General features: G+C 40.8%; 1 protein-coding gene across 1 annotated transcript in view; it reads left to right on the forward strand.

Moving 5' to 3' along the window:
- GRB2 (growth factor receptor bound protein 2) overlaps positions 1 to 14,091 on the forward strand; it is a 67,576-nt gene extending 53,485 nt beyond the window's left edge. Inside the window, exons 4-6 of the mRNA XM_032792938.2 lie at positions 6,329 to 6,451; positions 9,803 to 9,971; positions 11,798 to 14,091. Coding sequence (XP_032648829.1) covers positions 6,329 to 6,451; positions 9,803 to 9,971; positions 11,798 to 11,983 — 478 coding nt within the window. The 3' untranslated portion in view covers positions 11,984 to 14,091. The remainder of the gene's footprint in view (positions 1 to 6,328; positions 6,452 to 9,802; positions 9,972 to 11,797) is intronic.
- The last annotated feature ends 2,496 nt before the right edge of the window (positions 14,092 to 16,587 follow it).

Genomic DNA, 16,587 nt, shown 5'->3' on the forward strand with positions numbered 1-16,587 from the left:
AGCTTCAGAGTTAGTGTAGCTCCTTATGTTTTGTTCTATATTTTTTGTTAAAAATAGGAGACTATTTAAAACAACCCTATAATAAGAGACTGTAAAAATTGTATGGTTAAGCACTGCAAAAATCAGAAATGCCATGTGTTTGACCTTAACTCTGCCCTATGTGTTTGATACTTCGCAACATAGATTTTAACAGAGTAAGAGTGAGAATTGCTGGCATATCACTTAAATAAAGCTACTTTTGTAGGTAAACCTTTGATATGAAATGTCCATGCTAAATGTACCAGTGTAGTTACTTGGTTCCCACTTCCAGCGAAGCCCGCCTTGAGTAGCCTCTCAACACATATCCTTCCTCAAATACTGAAGAACAAGAACATGGTAACAGTACTATTCCATGACTCTGGCTGGCCTCCTGATTATTTCTTTTCAGACACTTTTGCATCTTCTCTTGTTCTCGGGTTATACTGAAATTTTAGCTCGTTGAAGTGCTTGACAAGAAAGCAGTAGCTCTGTGCAGTGCAATTCTGAAGAGTAAAGAATCTTCTGGACTGTCCAATAAAAGCTGTCACTGGGGTTTCTATCAGTAACTGTAACGCTGCAGTTCACAAACACTGTTGGTGCTGCTTTCGTCAATAGTTGGCTTCAATATTTAAATAATGAAGAAGAAATTGCAGTTAAATACAGAACAAGAATTTTTTCTGTGGGGCCTGCCTTCCAAACAGAAAGATGAAGATTCTCCCAGGCAGTGCGCTAAGAATGTGGTGAGGAACATCGTATTAGTGGTAGATTAATCTGAGTAGGAAACATGACAAGGTCAGTCAAGACCTGTGAAGGGTCTCTCAAACTGTTTAAAGCCTCGTCTACACTGGGGGAATTCTGTAGAAATTTTCATTGTTAATGATTGTTCAGCTTTGCTGCTGTCAGTAGTGTTGGGAGCCCTAATGTAGCTGGTCTACTAGTGGTTTTAAACACTATCGATTATATTTCCTCTGACCGAGTTTAGATGAATATTTAAATTGCTTACAGAATCAGTGCCCCAGGGGCTCCCATCATTGCTTATGTGTGGAGCTAAACAAGTATTAGCAATCCTGGAAAACTTTTCCATAATTTCCCTAGTGTAGTGCAGATTTAACTGTGGTACAGGGCTGCAAGTGTAAATAGATTAGCAGCATAGGTGCTGGAATTAAGGGTGCTGGAGTTGCTGCCGCCACCCTGGCTTGAAGTGGATTCCTTTATATACAGGATTTATAGTTTGGTTCAATGGCTCTCATCACCCCCACTATAAAAATTGTTCCAGCACCCCTAATTAGCAGTTTACATAAAAAGCAAGTTGCAGGCAACTGAACAGGGACTTGAAAAGTGCTAGGTTCTTTTGTAGGACCAGCATCTCAAAGGGCATGTTGTGAGTGAGCAGTATGGAGACTACTTCAGTCAAGAGGGGTTGGAAACTAAGGAGATATCTATAGAACCTGGAATAATTTTCAGTATAAGACCTGTCATGGGTCTTTAAATCCTACAGTCCAGTAGCTAGCCTTCAAATATAATGTGATGTTTTTCCCAGATCACACGGTGCAAAACTTCCAATTTGCTTCACAATTATTAACAATTGAAGTCTGAAAGAAAAGAATTAGTCCTCCAGTTGCAAAATTCAGAAACCCTTTTAAAACAAAGAGTTAATCTGTAATTCACGCCAATTGATACAATAGAGAGAGGTGAGATATTCAGTGAAGAGTAGCAGGAAGCTCTGGTAGGGAGACTTCCTGCTAAGCTCAGCTCTGCATTTCATAGGCAAGGCTTGCTTTTTGGGATTGCTTTCATGGTGTGGTTTGTGTTAGATTTTTGGCCTATACGTCTTAAGCGCTTGTGCATGCATGCTGGGTTGTTCACACAGATCTTTTTGGAATATCTCTTCACAAACACTGACTTTTATGTGTGGAGGAAACACAGCCAAGCTAAATGATTGCAATGAGTGAAGCCAGAAGAACCGCCAAATTGCTGCTTTCACAACCAAGAAACTAGTCTGTATGCCTGGTGAACTTTGGTATTTTACCTATCAGTGCATCCACCTCCAGTCTTGCAACATCAGCAGTAAAATCTGGATTTGTTTTTGCAGTCTTGACTGGACAACTTCACCCAGCATAACATTTGTCTCCAACTAGCTTTGTAATTACAGATCTAACCATTCAGAATGAAATAGTGGAAACCATTGGAATAGTGTGGATGCTTTCTTTGGTTTAAAATGTTTGGCTGTTCTGAGGATTTCGCTAGTTTTTGATCCAACCTACGGAAAAGATTTGTGTGCAATATTCCATAAACCCAGAAAACATATGGTGCCTTGGATGTGTGCTCCTAGCAGTCTGATATGTTTCCTTAAACACAAATTTCCTCTTTTTTTTCCTTTTTTATATGTGAAGAATGCCTGAAAAGTTTGTTTTTTTTTTTCTGATTGTTTGTTTTTATATTAAAAATTCAGATCTTCTCTATCCTGAGAACTCTATGGATGACCTAGAGAGCTAGTAGAATTATGACCTCACAAGAGACACAGCTGAGCCATTGCAAAGAGGATTTTTAATAATTTTCCTCCCCTATTTAACTTAAATGCCTGGGAAATTATTAGAAAATGTCTGTGCTGAGGATTCAAAATTGTTCCTCTTCAATAATCGGAGATATTTCTTAATGTACGTTTGAAATCTCTAATGAGCCAGCAAAACCAAGGAAAACTAATCTTGATATTTTTGATTCAAAACAGCAAAAAAACCCAAACCAAAACAAAACAAAAAAACTCTGCCTGGAAAAATCTTTCAGGTGTCCTTTTATGAACCACAGAGGTGCAAAAAAAAAGCACAAAAAACTTTTTTTTTTTTTTTTTTTTTTACCTTTTGCAGGTCAACTTTTACATGGTGATAAAATGTCAGTCCTATCTGAGTAATTGAGAATTAGACAGAACAAAGCAATCAAATAACAGCAAAAATCCTAAGCAGAAACTATGGAAAGAATTCTCAAATTCTTAATATAAAACTTGCAAAGTGCAGTATTAGGATAAAGTAAAATGTAATGCTTATTCATCTTTACTGTGAGCAAAACGCAAGAATGTGGGAAACAGAACCCCCTATCAATATCTTGACACAGTGAATTCTAAAGGAGTCCCAGATAACGGTTTCTCACATCTGATTTTGAAAAAAAAAAAAAAAAACCCAATACACTGATGTGATGGTGATAGGAGCTCCCTTTGCTGGCTCTGTGGCAACAAAGTGCTGATTTCAATGAGGTTATTGCAAAAACAAGGAAGTATTCAGTTCTGGTAGCTCCTTTGCTATTGGATACAGGGTGGGGGTGAGAATTTGCTTGTCCTTTCTGTTTGGGGGGGGGAAAAGGTGTAACATATACACAAAACTTAGAATAAAGTAATATATGTGTAGTTGAGGAGTGATGTCTGGGATTTGTAATAGAGGATGTTTCCTCCAATCTGAAAACTCTCCATAAATGGAACTACTTGGAGCGAAGTTAATATTTTCTTCACAAGATTTCAGTGGTGGAAACAATTTTCAGACACGCTGCCTATAGCAAAAATATCCCTGTAAACATATCTGGTGTCCTTTACATCAATGATGTCATTTATATACTGTGCATTGTATCAGACAGACACCATAGGCAGATGGTGAGAGGAGCTGGGGTTGCCAGTTATAGAAGAATCTGCTCATGGTGTGGTGAAGTCCCTTTCTCTAGATCATGCCTGATCCTGGAGAGCAGAAACTATTGTTCTATCTCTGAGGATTTCACAAAAAAAATCCACTAAATAAAGGCCAGTGTTACAGATCTCTGTGTCCTCCCTGCAAAAGGAGCCCTCGGTGTGGTAATGGAAAGGAAGTTATTTGGAATGAAGTCCTTGCTGTTTAGCCATGAAATGGGGCCCCAACAGGAATGCCCCGCATGCTCATGGATTGTGGCAATGAGTGTCTCTTGACCCAGTTTGAGATAACTTATCACTCAGCATTTTAGCCATTCTGTCTCTAACTGAAGATAGCTCTGGTTTTCCCAACACAGCATGTGCCCAACATCCCAAACCCAGTTTATTTTTGCTATTCTTGGACTGGAGTCTGGGTTGGAAACCTGTGATCGATGAGCTGTGGGAAGCACCTAACAGACTAGGGCTGTGATTTAATTTCACTCTGGAACAGGAACAGCCAGCTACTGACTGAATGTAGTCACTTTGTTCACTGCAGGTCTGTATGAATTATTCATAATCACCTGATCCAGAACAGGCTGGAAATTGTTCTTTGTCACAAAATGCATTTTCCATTTGTGCAGTAGTGGTGCGGAGTCCCTATTAAGGCATGAAAAGCTCCTGATTCAACTATTCACAGCTATAATGTCAAGTGTAGCCTTTGAAGAAACCTGTGGGTGAAGTCTGCATTTCAGTGTATTTAATAGCGGAAGAAATCTTGTTGCTTTCCCTTAAGTGCTGCTAAAGCGACAGTTGTTGTTCCTTCCTGTTAAAAATCATAAGATTTCTTTGCTTAATCTAGTATAATCTATTGTGACCCAAAACCCCCTTAATGCCAACTGGCAAGGGAGTTACAGGAATACACTGATTCTGGTGTGTATGTTCTGGTTCACCAAAGAATGTCATGTGGGGTCTTAAATGACAGCCAGACTAACACTGATCATTAATAGCGGCGTGAAATGTATGTACAGATACTCAGGATATAGATACTAAAAATATGTTAAAGTCTGTATCAAGGCAGAGGTGAAAAACAGGCCTTCCTTCAGACAGGAGGTAAGAAATGTATCTCTTTGGAATCTAAATTAAGCATTGTAAACCAACGCAATGGATGTCCATTGATATACAATGTGAGATGTTAGTGAAGAGATGTGAAGTCAACAGGAAAGCAGCACACAGGAAAAGCAAGCCAAGGGTGGTTGTCCTCTTTGAGTACAGACAGTGAACTTGGGTGGGTGGGTATATGTCAGAAATGAAGAAGACACCTCATCCTGAACATAGAAAGGAGATGGGCAGTGCATTGCCATTCATGAAAACAGGATCTCAGATAGCCTTGATTGAAAACACTGCTAAAGAGTTTGGGTGAGAGAGATTCCTTTTGGCAGTAAGGTAACCTGGAAGTTTTACGTGTAACCATTTGTTTCCAATATTCTTATTCACTGTCTCCTGAGTCTCTAGGCTTCAATGATAAACTTATTTTTGTTTTCACATAAATATATCTCAGTGCGGTGGCTTTAAGCTAACTGTTGGTCTTGAGCTGAATCTTAAACTGGTGTACATACTGTTCCTTTGGAAACAGGAAGCCTGGTAGTTCTGTGAGTAACCAGTGTCGGGATGGCTATCACAGGGGAATGCTTCAAAGGGACTTGAGGTCTGGGGTACATCTATTGTTAACCTGCAAGGTAAAGGAAGGGCTGGCATTGCCCAGAAGAGTGTGCTTGAGGGGCTGACAGGCTGGTGGTGTTTGAGCTGATAGCAACCTAAGCACACGCATGACGAGTGACAAGGTGACTCATCTGTCCTTGGAACCCCAAGACATCTGTCTTCCAAATTGTCTGCTTTGCAAGTCAGTACAGAGGCACTGCATTTTTCCTTAGCAAACTCAAGTAATAAGGGCGTGTATAATTACTTTCCATTGACTATCTTCAGTTGCCAGTAGTGAAACAAATGCAGCTGTACATGAACAAAGTTCCATAATGATGGGCCACGTACATGCAGATTTCTTGGTAGTCATGGTTAAACTGTGTATGTGCAACATGGGGAAGTAGAGCTTTGTATCTTCTGCTTCAGAAACACAGGCCTCTACACCTGGAGTTGTAGAGGAAGATTTCTATTAGCATTTGGCTGGTCCAAAAAGGGGAGCTGTTCAGTCTATTGTTTTTGTTTGGTTTTTGTTAAAGTTATGGGACCTGATTACCAAAATACTCTCCGGAACCATTCAATACCCTTTAGATTTATCCACGCAACTGGACAGATTCAACATCATCCAGGTGGGGCACTGTGCTACATATTTTCCTACAGTAGTTTCTCCTTCTGCTCTTATTGTAAATTCTGCAATTTCAGTGATTTCATTTACAGACATACCAAGTCATCCCAGTATAGTAGAAAAAGGCTAGCACAAAGCCCCTCCTGGTGGAATCATGGTGGCCGTTGCTCTCAAGATGAGGAGCCATGGTACTTGTGCTGGTAAAGATTCTGTAGAGCAGTATCAGGGTGCAGTTCAATCCATTACCATTCTTTTGAAATCACTTCACAGCTATGTACATGTCCAATCCTGATTTTTCCATGGGGAGGAGATTGACTTTAATTCTCATCTTTCTTCTTCCACAGATGGTTTTTTGGGAAGATCCCCCGTGCAAAGGCTGAGGAGATGTTAGGCAAACAGAGACACGATGGTGCCTTTCTCATCAGGGAGAGTGAGAGTGCTCCTGGGGACTTCTCTCTCTCAGTCAAGTGAGTAATGCTCTGTAGCATCCAGTGTGCTAATTAGGACACCCCTTGTGTGATAGAAGTACAAATGATTATTCCTGTTTTTCACCTCTGACGCTATTTCCCACATGTGTAGTGGCAGTTCTTCTCTTCCAGTGACATGCACCTGTGCTATCTTTTGTAACAATAAATATGGGTGCTCTATACTACTAAGAGTTACCTTGCTGAGATGATGGTAACAAGATATTGTCCTGTTCTTTGTGAAACTATGTACTGGTTCAGTGGTGAGAACAGGGGAATGGGACACCATGACTCAGTGGATTCTGAAGAATGATGATGATCACGTACAGTTTTTCCCTCTTCCTGCTCTTCTCATTTACTATTCTGAGGCTCTAATACTTTCCACCTTCTGCTTTTGCTATCTGGCTGGTTGAGAGAGACTTTCAAATATGCAGTTTTTCATAACTCTGTGGGAGGCACATATTTTGGGAATATCCTTGTTCTCTAGCATAGAGATGTGGAGTTGTAAAAATGGAGCGTGCTTCCCATTTCTTATCAGTAGAGTCCATGTTGGCACAGACCTGATGATTTCATTTTGGAAATGTAGCTGGGTTGCAAGGAGCTATTACTTAATATTTTTATTACAGTAGTATCTAGAGATGCTTATTTAAATCGCTTTTTAACAGTAGCTCCTATGTCAGTCTCATGTATTCCCTCACAAGCTGTGAGAGCCCCAAGAGGCTGCTGTGAAATAGAATAGAAATGTTACAAGCTTTAACAGTATGGGGTGAGTACTTAAAAACTTAAATGAACAAACTCTCTTGTCCATTAGCAGTTGACGCCCTTCTTCCCCTCCACTTACAGTTGCACGCCCTTTGCCTGGCAGAGCTGAGCAAGATATCCTTCGGAACCTAAGCATCATATTTTGATTATCCAGCTGAGATTGCTACAGAATAGTTTTCCATGCCCATCAAGCACAGTACCTCAGCAGTGCTTCCAGCCCTTCCCTTCTGTGATTAAATTCTGGACCTCATATATGGCAGCATAGAATTCTGCCATCATGCTGGCTTGTTTTAGCAGTGCATTTATATTCTGTCTTTGGTACAATAATCAGATACGCTGGAATACACACAAGGCTGTATGAATGACCAGAAACAAGATGTAAATAGAACTTGTATTCCAGGAAGGTTATTCTTTACAAAAACTAACATTGATTCTAAATGCTGGGAGACCACAGATCATCTCTGCCTGCCTAGTAGCTCAGTGATAGCTCACCTACTGATTGATTTATCTCTCTCTCTCTCTCTCTCTCTCTCTAATATCTATCTATCTAATATATATCTCAATCAATCAATGTGTGCGTGTTTTGGGATTTTTCTGCTGATTAGCTCTTCTGAAAGGGCTTACTAAAACCTTATCTGCAGGATCTGAAGTGAAAAGAAACTGACTGAGAAAGGAAGACTTGAAGCATTAGCCATGAAATACTTGCTGCAGATTTGACATTTGCTCATAGCAACAGTAGACTGTACATCTCCAGGTACTGAAAGACTGTAAACACCAAATGAGAACTGCTGCTTGCATTTTTCATTTCTTGAACTATAAAAGGAAAATGTTGTAGTTCTGTCTACATGTACCTCTCTATTGGTAGCCTTTTGATCTCCTCTTCCTTCAGAAGAAAATTTATTGAAAGCAAGAGACAGAGGTTTTTATTAAATATGCAACTAGACAGAAGTTTTGATACCAAAAGATGTAGTTAAAGTTGAGTTAAGGATGCTGCTGTGTAAGTCTATAGAAGTGTTTGGGTTGTGTTTTTTGTTTTTTCTTGTTGCACTAACTGGTTTTGTGTGGGGAGATTTTAACTGAGCACTTGTTCTGAAGTTTGCATTTGGGATTTTGAAGTCCATCACCTGGAAGGGATGGGAAACAGAAGGTGCTGTTGTGCAGCAGCAACCTTAACTCCCTCTTAACAAAGTATTTTATAAGTATGTTTCTTTTGTTTTTAAACCTGTGAGAACCTCCAGCCAGCCTGGCTCATTCACATCTTTATCAACAGAATGGGTTTACTCTCTCATGGCTGGGATATCAAGCCTTAGTAGACAATTTTAGACATTCTTTGAGTCTTGGGGAGTTCAACTCAGGTGCTTCAGAAACAGCCAGCACCAGAAAAAGCCTGCCCACGTGGCAGTTCTCAAGTCATCTCTTTACTTTGACAAAATGCCTAATCACTACTGAATAAAAAAGGAAGTTACACCATGTGCAACATGGACCAATGGGCTTTACAACCCAAACATCCCACGGGATCTCCCCAGGAGTACAGGTGACTGTGATGTACATATGTATGATGCACATAAATATATAATGTGCATGCACATGGAATGCCATCATTGGTGGGGAGCTGTATCTTGGGAACTTCTTGACCAAATTTGCACCACGCTTCTTGCTGGATTTTAGAGAGATTTGAAAATTTGGTTTTAAAGCAAAACCCTGTTGCAACCTTAAGTATGGAGTATCTAGTCACTCCATGGTATTCCTTTAACAGGTCCTGTCTTCTGTAGCTTCTTTTTCGCCCTTCTCTGTGAGTGCATACAATGGTAATACCTTCTGCAGTCTTAGCTGTGCTGATAAAAAAGAGACCATTATCAGCTATTCATCTGGAATCATTTGGAAGAACCAATTTTTCATTCTTGTCCCTAGCAGTAAAACCTAAATCTTCTGCTGCCTTAATGTTCAGCTCTTTCACTCCTGCCTGTAATATGTGTAGGGGATGTTCTTGAAAGGATAAAGTGACACTTTATTTCTCTAAATGTGGGTTCAATCTTGGGTCATATTGTTAGTGGAATGATTCTGGTTCCAAGATGACATTCTTCCAGCCCCATACACTTTCTAAGATGACTATCTTTGTTCAAGTGGGATAGCAGCCATAGCTATAGGTCAGGACTGAGTGCCTTGGCATAGTTATATGGAAGGAGTCTGCATTCCCCCTACCACTCTATTTGCCTGTCCAGACAGTATTTTCATTCCTTCTTTCATGAACGCTATTGTCACAAGCTTTGTTTTTATAGTTTTTATACTTTCAAAACACACCCCAGACACTGATCATCTCTGTGATCCCTTCTTCCCTGTGCAGGGTCTGAGGAAGTGCAAAAGCTATTTTCCACTAATCCTTAGCCTGCACAGATGACAGTGAGTTAGTGTATCTCCAAAATCATTTGAGACCTAGATTCACAGCGATTAAGAAAGGAGACATTTTTATGCTATTTATGCTTGGAATTGTCTTCCTAGATTTAATCGGTTTCCATTCACGTTCTTCTAGGAAGAGAGACTCAGTATGACTGATGCATACAATCTGTCTTCTCTCCCTCTTCCACATCCCAGGTTCGGAAATGATGTGCAGCACTTCAAGGTGCTCCGAGATGGGGCTGGCAAGTATTTCCTCTGGGTGGTGAAGTTCAATTCTCTGAACGAGCTGGTAGATTATCACAGATCCACTTCTGTCTCCAGGAACCAGCAGATATTCCTTCGGGACATTGAGCAGGTGCCACAGGTAAGATGGTGGGAGAGAGGAGCATTGCCACTATAACCAAAATGGAGAGCTCTCGGTCAGCAGCCCAAAGGATTGCTTGAATTTTCAGTAGGAAGATGTGGGGAGAGAGAAGTTAACCCTTTAACTTTCCCTCTCTGATGTAGAATTATCTGGTTCTACAGTTCTGAGTCCTGGATTCTGCAGACTAATTATACTGAAAAATAGATGCAGCCCATGTGCCTTCTTTTGGATGGGCTTTTGTACCACTATAAAAAAACTTGTAAATCCCCTTCTGTTCTGGCAAAGGATGTCCCTATGACTTTTTGATCCTCCAATTCGCATCTTTAATAATAATTTGGGATTATGCCTATCCTTCAATACATAAAGCACCATAGTGAGGCTGTCTGTTTGTTCCCACCAGTAGACATGGTTGTAATCATATGTTACGTTCCCTTCCCCCAGCTACTTTCAAGGGGATTTTGATTTCTGTTTGAATTAATTTTTAACCAGCAGGGCCCTCAGCAGTAGACTGCATACCATCAATATCTTAATGGACATTCCTCTTCAGATGCACACTGTAGAGAATGATTAAGGATATTGGCATATGGAACTTCTCTCCTCTAGGTTGCTGGTTTGACTCTAGTCCAAACTGGTAGTGACCAAAGTTATGGTCTAATGGAAGTTATTGGTTTTAGTTCAGCTCCCAGACACACCAAAATACCATCACAGTTGGCAATTGGTGTCTGATGGGCTCTGCAGGAAGACCATCTCACCATTAGATGTGGCTCCTCCAGTCCAGGCTTGAGACATGCTGGAAAGGCCGAGTGGAGGAAACTTAAGGTATGTCTAAACTAGAGCATGAAGGCATAAATTCCAGCTCAAGGCAATATACCCACACTAGTTCTGATTACCTAGTGTGCTAAAAATGGAAATGAAGCTGCAGTGGCACAAGCAGCAGGAGGGGCTTGCTGCCCCAAATATGATCCTATCTCAGCCCAGAAGTATGGCCTTGGGACAGCTAGCCCCTCTCACAGCTCGTCCTACCTTGGGTACACATCTATTTTTAGCATGCTAGCGCAATCAGAGCTAGTGTGGGTATGTCTCCTCAAGCTGGCATTTACACCTTCCAGCCCTAGTGCAGACTTACCCGTATGCTGCTCTGTCCATGCTTTACCTAATCTATAGATAACCAGGACATCAAGGCTATTGGACCGGTATTAAATTAACCATATCAAAAGAGACATAGCTGTAAAAAACAGAAAACATGAAAATAAAAGTACTTCCTAGTACCATTAAACTCATTTTTTAAATTAAGCTTTAGTTTTCATAAACACAGTATACAGATTTGCAGAAAACAGATTGGATAAAGTCTGTCCAGAAAAACTTCACTCAACGTGAATGAATGGTGGTTAGAAAACTTGTTGTGATTTATGTGGGAAGCAAACTGAGGAAGAATAAGAGTAATGAAGCTGTTAGGACACAGAAAGGAAATGGAGAAGGACAAGGATACAGATGAGAAGGGAATATCTAGTGGAGACAGTAACATATACAGTATGGGCCTCTGATAAGACATGGTCACAAAGGGGTGTCTTGCAGTGAAAATGCCCAAGAGACTCCACCTTGTAGAGTTTTACTGTAACTCATTCATTTAATTAATGTGACCATTTTCAAAGGTCCTGTGTATTCTAAACGTATCCTTCTGAGCATCTTGTCACAGATGATGAAAGAGGCAATTTGCAGAGAAATGAAACAGCCCAAATATTTACTATGTTGCAGAGCTAGAATGCAGCCTATGGGAGATTTGTATGCTGTGAATGACTCTCTCTCTTGGTTTTTTCCCCATGCAGCAACCCACATACGTTCAGGCCCTTTTCGATTTCGACCCCCAGGAGGAAGGTGAACTCGGCTTCCGCCGTGGAGACTTTATCCAGGTCCTCGACAATTCTGATCCCAACTGGTGGAAAGGAGCCTGTCATGGACAGACGGGCATGTTTCCACGCAACTACGTGACCCCAGTGAACCGGAACATCTAGAGATAAATATTAGAGATTATTTAAAGAAACCAGAGAAACAGTAAATACACATACAGAGTCTAACTACAGCCGGTGATCTAAAATCACAAGATGGTAAAACCTGAATCACTTCTTACCACAAAGTGATCTTCCTTCACTCAGTATGGAACTTTGGGGGTGGGAGGGAGAGTTCAACTTACATGCCAAAATTTACCTTTAAATTAAAAAAAGTAACAGATTTCCTCACCTGCTCCTGGGTTGTCCCTTTCATTCACTATTCCTTTTCCCCCCTCCTTTGTCCATCAGTGCATGAAGTTTTAATGCCATATAAAGTCCTAGCCATGCTGATAAAGGAAAAGGGAGAAACTCTGCTGGTATTTTCTCTCTATGCAAACAGTCTTCATTTGACATGGAGGGACTTGAGAGAAGAACCAAATCTACTGTCCTGCCTTTAAAAAAACAAAACTGCTTTTTGCCTTCAGCATTCAGCTCTTTTTGGTTGGGAAAAGATGGTGTTTTCTTTATTTTTCCTTCTCCTTAGCCACTCTCCCCTCTGAGGCTCAGCAGCTTCATAGCAGAGTGAAGGAGACAAGCTTTTTTTCACAAGTCACAGAGCTGCTCTGAGAAACTCCAAACTACAATCAGTCTGTTCTCTTTTATTTTGGTGACAGCTTTTTTTCTTAAAGATGTACAGTTGAGCACAGTCTGTAATTTTTTTCCATAGTGCCTTTGCCCGTATTTCCTTTTTTTATTATTTTTAACTTAAAAGGACAGTCCAGAGGTTTTTTCTTCATACGTGTAAATATTTTTAGGAGGGAGAAGTGGTAGTTTTATCAATGAATATAAAAAGACATCTACAAAAAAGATGGAGCTTTAATATTTGTATTACCATGTGACTTTCTCTATTCCAAGGAAAAATACAAGGCATCTACAGTGTTGTAAGTGGCAGCACAGACTGCTCAGAGGTGGGGAGATGCAGCCAGGAGCCTCAGGAAAAGGGAGAGAAGGATTGCCTCATTAGGACTGTTCAATAGAATCATAGAAATGTAGGATTGGAAAGGACCTAAATAGGTCTTCTAGTCCAGTCCCCTGCACTGAGCCAGGACTAAGTATTATGGGAAATGGGCAAACATATTTGGGGGTGAAGGTGGGCGATGTTCTATCAAAGTACCATGGTGGGAGAGAATAGTGCTGAGGTGTCTGACGAAATGTACATTCCTCTTAACAGGAAACTTTATATTACAGGGAAACCTCAAGAAATAGTACTTGAGTACACTTCAAGGTATTAGTGAATGTCCATACGTACACATGTAATCGAGAGTCTGGCTCCCTTTAGGCTGGGGTAGGGAATATTTGCAATCATGTCTTGTTCCTGAAAAGGGGGGGTAGCATCACTGTTCTCCACTTTCTCCCTACCCCATCCTCCTCATGCCAGTGTTACACAATTTAAGAAGTTGATTCTTACTTTTCACTCCCGTTTCACAGCAGGCTGTGTGACTGCATTCCCCTTCCCCTCACCACAGTGGCATTTGTTAATGCCATTAGCTCCTCTGCCAGAGCAGTTTGACATTGATTTGGTCAAAAAGGAGATAAATCAAACTGCAGAGCTTTGTGCCAATCTTCAGTTATATTGTTTCCTCTTGGTAGCCCTGTGGCTGAACCCTTCACCCCAATGATGAACCCCAAAACTGCAACAGAGATCTCCTGCCCAAGCGGAGATGTTCCTGTATTGGCGGGTGCCTTTTTTGTACTAAGTGTTACAAATGTTTTATTCCTGAGATGGACTCTGCCTTACACTTCATTTCTCCAGCAGATGAAAGAGAGAGCTACCCTGTAGAGTATTACTTTCTCTCCCTGTCCTTGCTAGCTGTCATTCACTTTGTCTTCTTTCTAAAAATGATTGGAAAAGGAATCTATGGCATTCTACACCTGGACCATTTGATTGTTTCCTTATTTTGAAATTGGTGTATATCATACAGCCTTGCAGACATACGTCTTGTGTGTACATATATTAAAAAAAAAAATCAGTGTTTAAATAAAAAGGCCTATGTACTTAATCCTTTAACTCTGCAGCAGCATTTGGTAGATAGTAATTAACTGTGAATAATAAATATACAATGAATTCTTCACTTTAGCATCTGTCTGTTATTTCCATTAACTGAGCAAAACATCAGCCAGGCAAACTAATTTATAATATGTAACTCAATGGGAAGGAGGAGAGAAGTTAGTCCTTCATCCTACCAAGATAGATAAATTGACAACTGCATAGGTTAGCACGCATGGCCTTCTGGGTTCAGATAAAAATCCAGTCTGCTGCTTGCAGACATTAGAGACCGTTGTCCATTATCTGAACAGTAGGTGGAGCCTGGATGTTTCCTTGTTCAAAACTTTGTATTGATCTCCACAAATGGGCATGAAATTGCTGACACATAGTAAGGAACCAGTTGTGGAAAATGCTTTGGTGTATCCGATCTGACTTCTGACTGATCATCTCCCAAGTAGTTTATTGCTGCTTTTTTACTGAAGGACAGAGTGTGGGGGGATGCTGGAATCTGACTTGTGAGAATAGCAACTGTATTTCCAACTGACAAATGAGTGATTATTTTTTTTCCTGCTCGATTTGCACCTTGGCCTTTATGGATTACATCCAATTGTATGAGTTGGTTCCAAGCACTTTCAAATGGTACCAGAATGGCTTGCCTGGATCATCATCATAAGCTGTATCAATGCAATGGTGGAAATGGTCCTTGAAAATCTGTCTGGATCAATATCAATTGTATGACTTCTCTCCAGTCCTTTGCTCTGTGTAGATTATGTTCACAAACTCCATAGTGGGATTTAAAGCATAATAATTGAAAGGCTGACTGACATAAGCTCCTTTGAATTGTCAAAGAAAATTCTTAATTTGGTTAGGAATTCTTTCACCACATCTGTTCTGGAGCCCGCTGTCTCTGGCAATATCTAAATTATCCAGTGAGAGTTTTTCATTGTTTTTCCTGAGTTGTGCCAAGTCAGTATCCCAACCAAACACAATCATTTGCCTTGTGGGTTTGAGTTGGACATCATTTATAATGTTGAACTGGGACACCTTCACGTTCTCAGTGGTCTTTATCTTCTGTTAAAGTTTAGAAAAATTCCTTATGGCTTGTAAAACTCATTTGTTGCCATTTTGTATGGTTATGTAATATTAATGATGGTGCTTGATTCTTGTTTTTGGCCAGAATCCCTTCTGAGTAAGTCATGTACCTCTTTAAGGTTCTCTCTCCCACATGCACATACAACGACCACCATGGGTGCACACATATACCCCCTTTTCCTGACAATGCAAATGTCAAAATTAAGATTAAAGGTCTCCTTCCCCTTTCTTCTCTTTCACCCCCTCTCCTGGAGGGAAAAAAAAAAGCTGCTTAAAAAATCTCTGCATGCCTGACTGTCATCCTACCTGATGCTAGCAAAGCAAAAGCTGTATGGCCAAAATTTCAAGACCTGGCAGTCAGCCAGCTTATATATAAAAAGCCCTTTAACTATCCATTGACTATCTACTGCCACCACAGCAACCAAGCAACTGCTTCGGCTGCTGATGCTATATGTAAGGATTGTTTGAACAGGAGTTGTAGGCACAGAACAAAGTTATGTGATGGGACATATGTTAAAAATGCAGCTAATGCCTGTAAAGTTTAGCAATATAGTTTACACTTTTTGACTCCTTGGAGAAATGATCAGCTTCCACATAAAACCACGATGATCTTAATTCTGCATTTTTATTTTTTTTTTTAAAACTCCACATCTCAGGACTCAGAGTGAAATATTGAAATCAGACTTTATTTTAACACAAGTTTAAAAAACAAAAAAAACCCTTATCAATTGGCCATGTTAGAAGGTGAGTGAATGATGTGAGTATTTGCTGCCAACCCAGCATGACTAATCAATGACTTGCCACTGTGAGTGGTACAGTACATAATGTTAAAGGTGCAGTTCTTAGTGACACTCAGGCTTTGTACATACTACCATGAGAGGAGTGAGGAGCTGTGTGCAGAATTAAGAGCCAGAAACTCTTATTTTAATACCAGCTCTGCTATGGATTCCTAAATGGCCCTGTGAGGGTCATTTTAATCTGCTTCCATTTCTCCATCTGTGAATTGGGAATAACCCATTTTCAAGGGTTGAAGACTATTTAAAGGACGATCTGCACAGTGAATACATTTGCTTTATCACTCTAACCATTAATTTATAAAACTTAAACCACAAGCTCATGGAAAACCAGCTGGGCGGAAGGAGTTAGGGGGTGGGTCAGAGAATCCTGTCTTTTAATGAAATGGTGTTGCTCTGTCAGGTGCTGGTGGGCAAGTCCAGGTGCGGCGGCTCTAGGGATTTTGTCGCCCCAACCATGGCAGGCAGGCTGCCTGTTGGAGATCTGAAGCCGCGGGACCAGCGGACCCTCCGCAGGCACACCGTGGAAGGCAGCCTGCTTGTTGCCCTCAGGGCACTGGCAGAGCGCCTCCCGTGGCTTGCTGCCCCAAGCAAGTGTTTGGCGTGCTGGGGCCTGGAGCCACCCCTGGGCCAGTGCTCTATTCTATGCTCTGCTTGGTTGGAGTGGCTCTCCTGGACTGATTAGTGTTGGGTAA

This window comes from Chelonoidis abingdonii, chromosome 13 (assembly GCF_003597395.2).
Source record: "Chelonoidis abingdonii isolate Lonesome George chromosome 13, CheloAbing_2.0, whole genome shotgun sequence".
Taxonomy (NCBI): domain Eukaryota; kingdom Metazoa; phylum Chordata; order Testudines; family Testudinidae; genus Chelonoidis; species Chelonoidis abingdonii.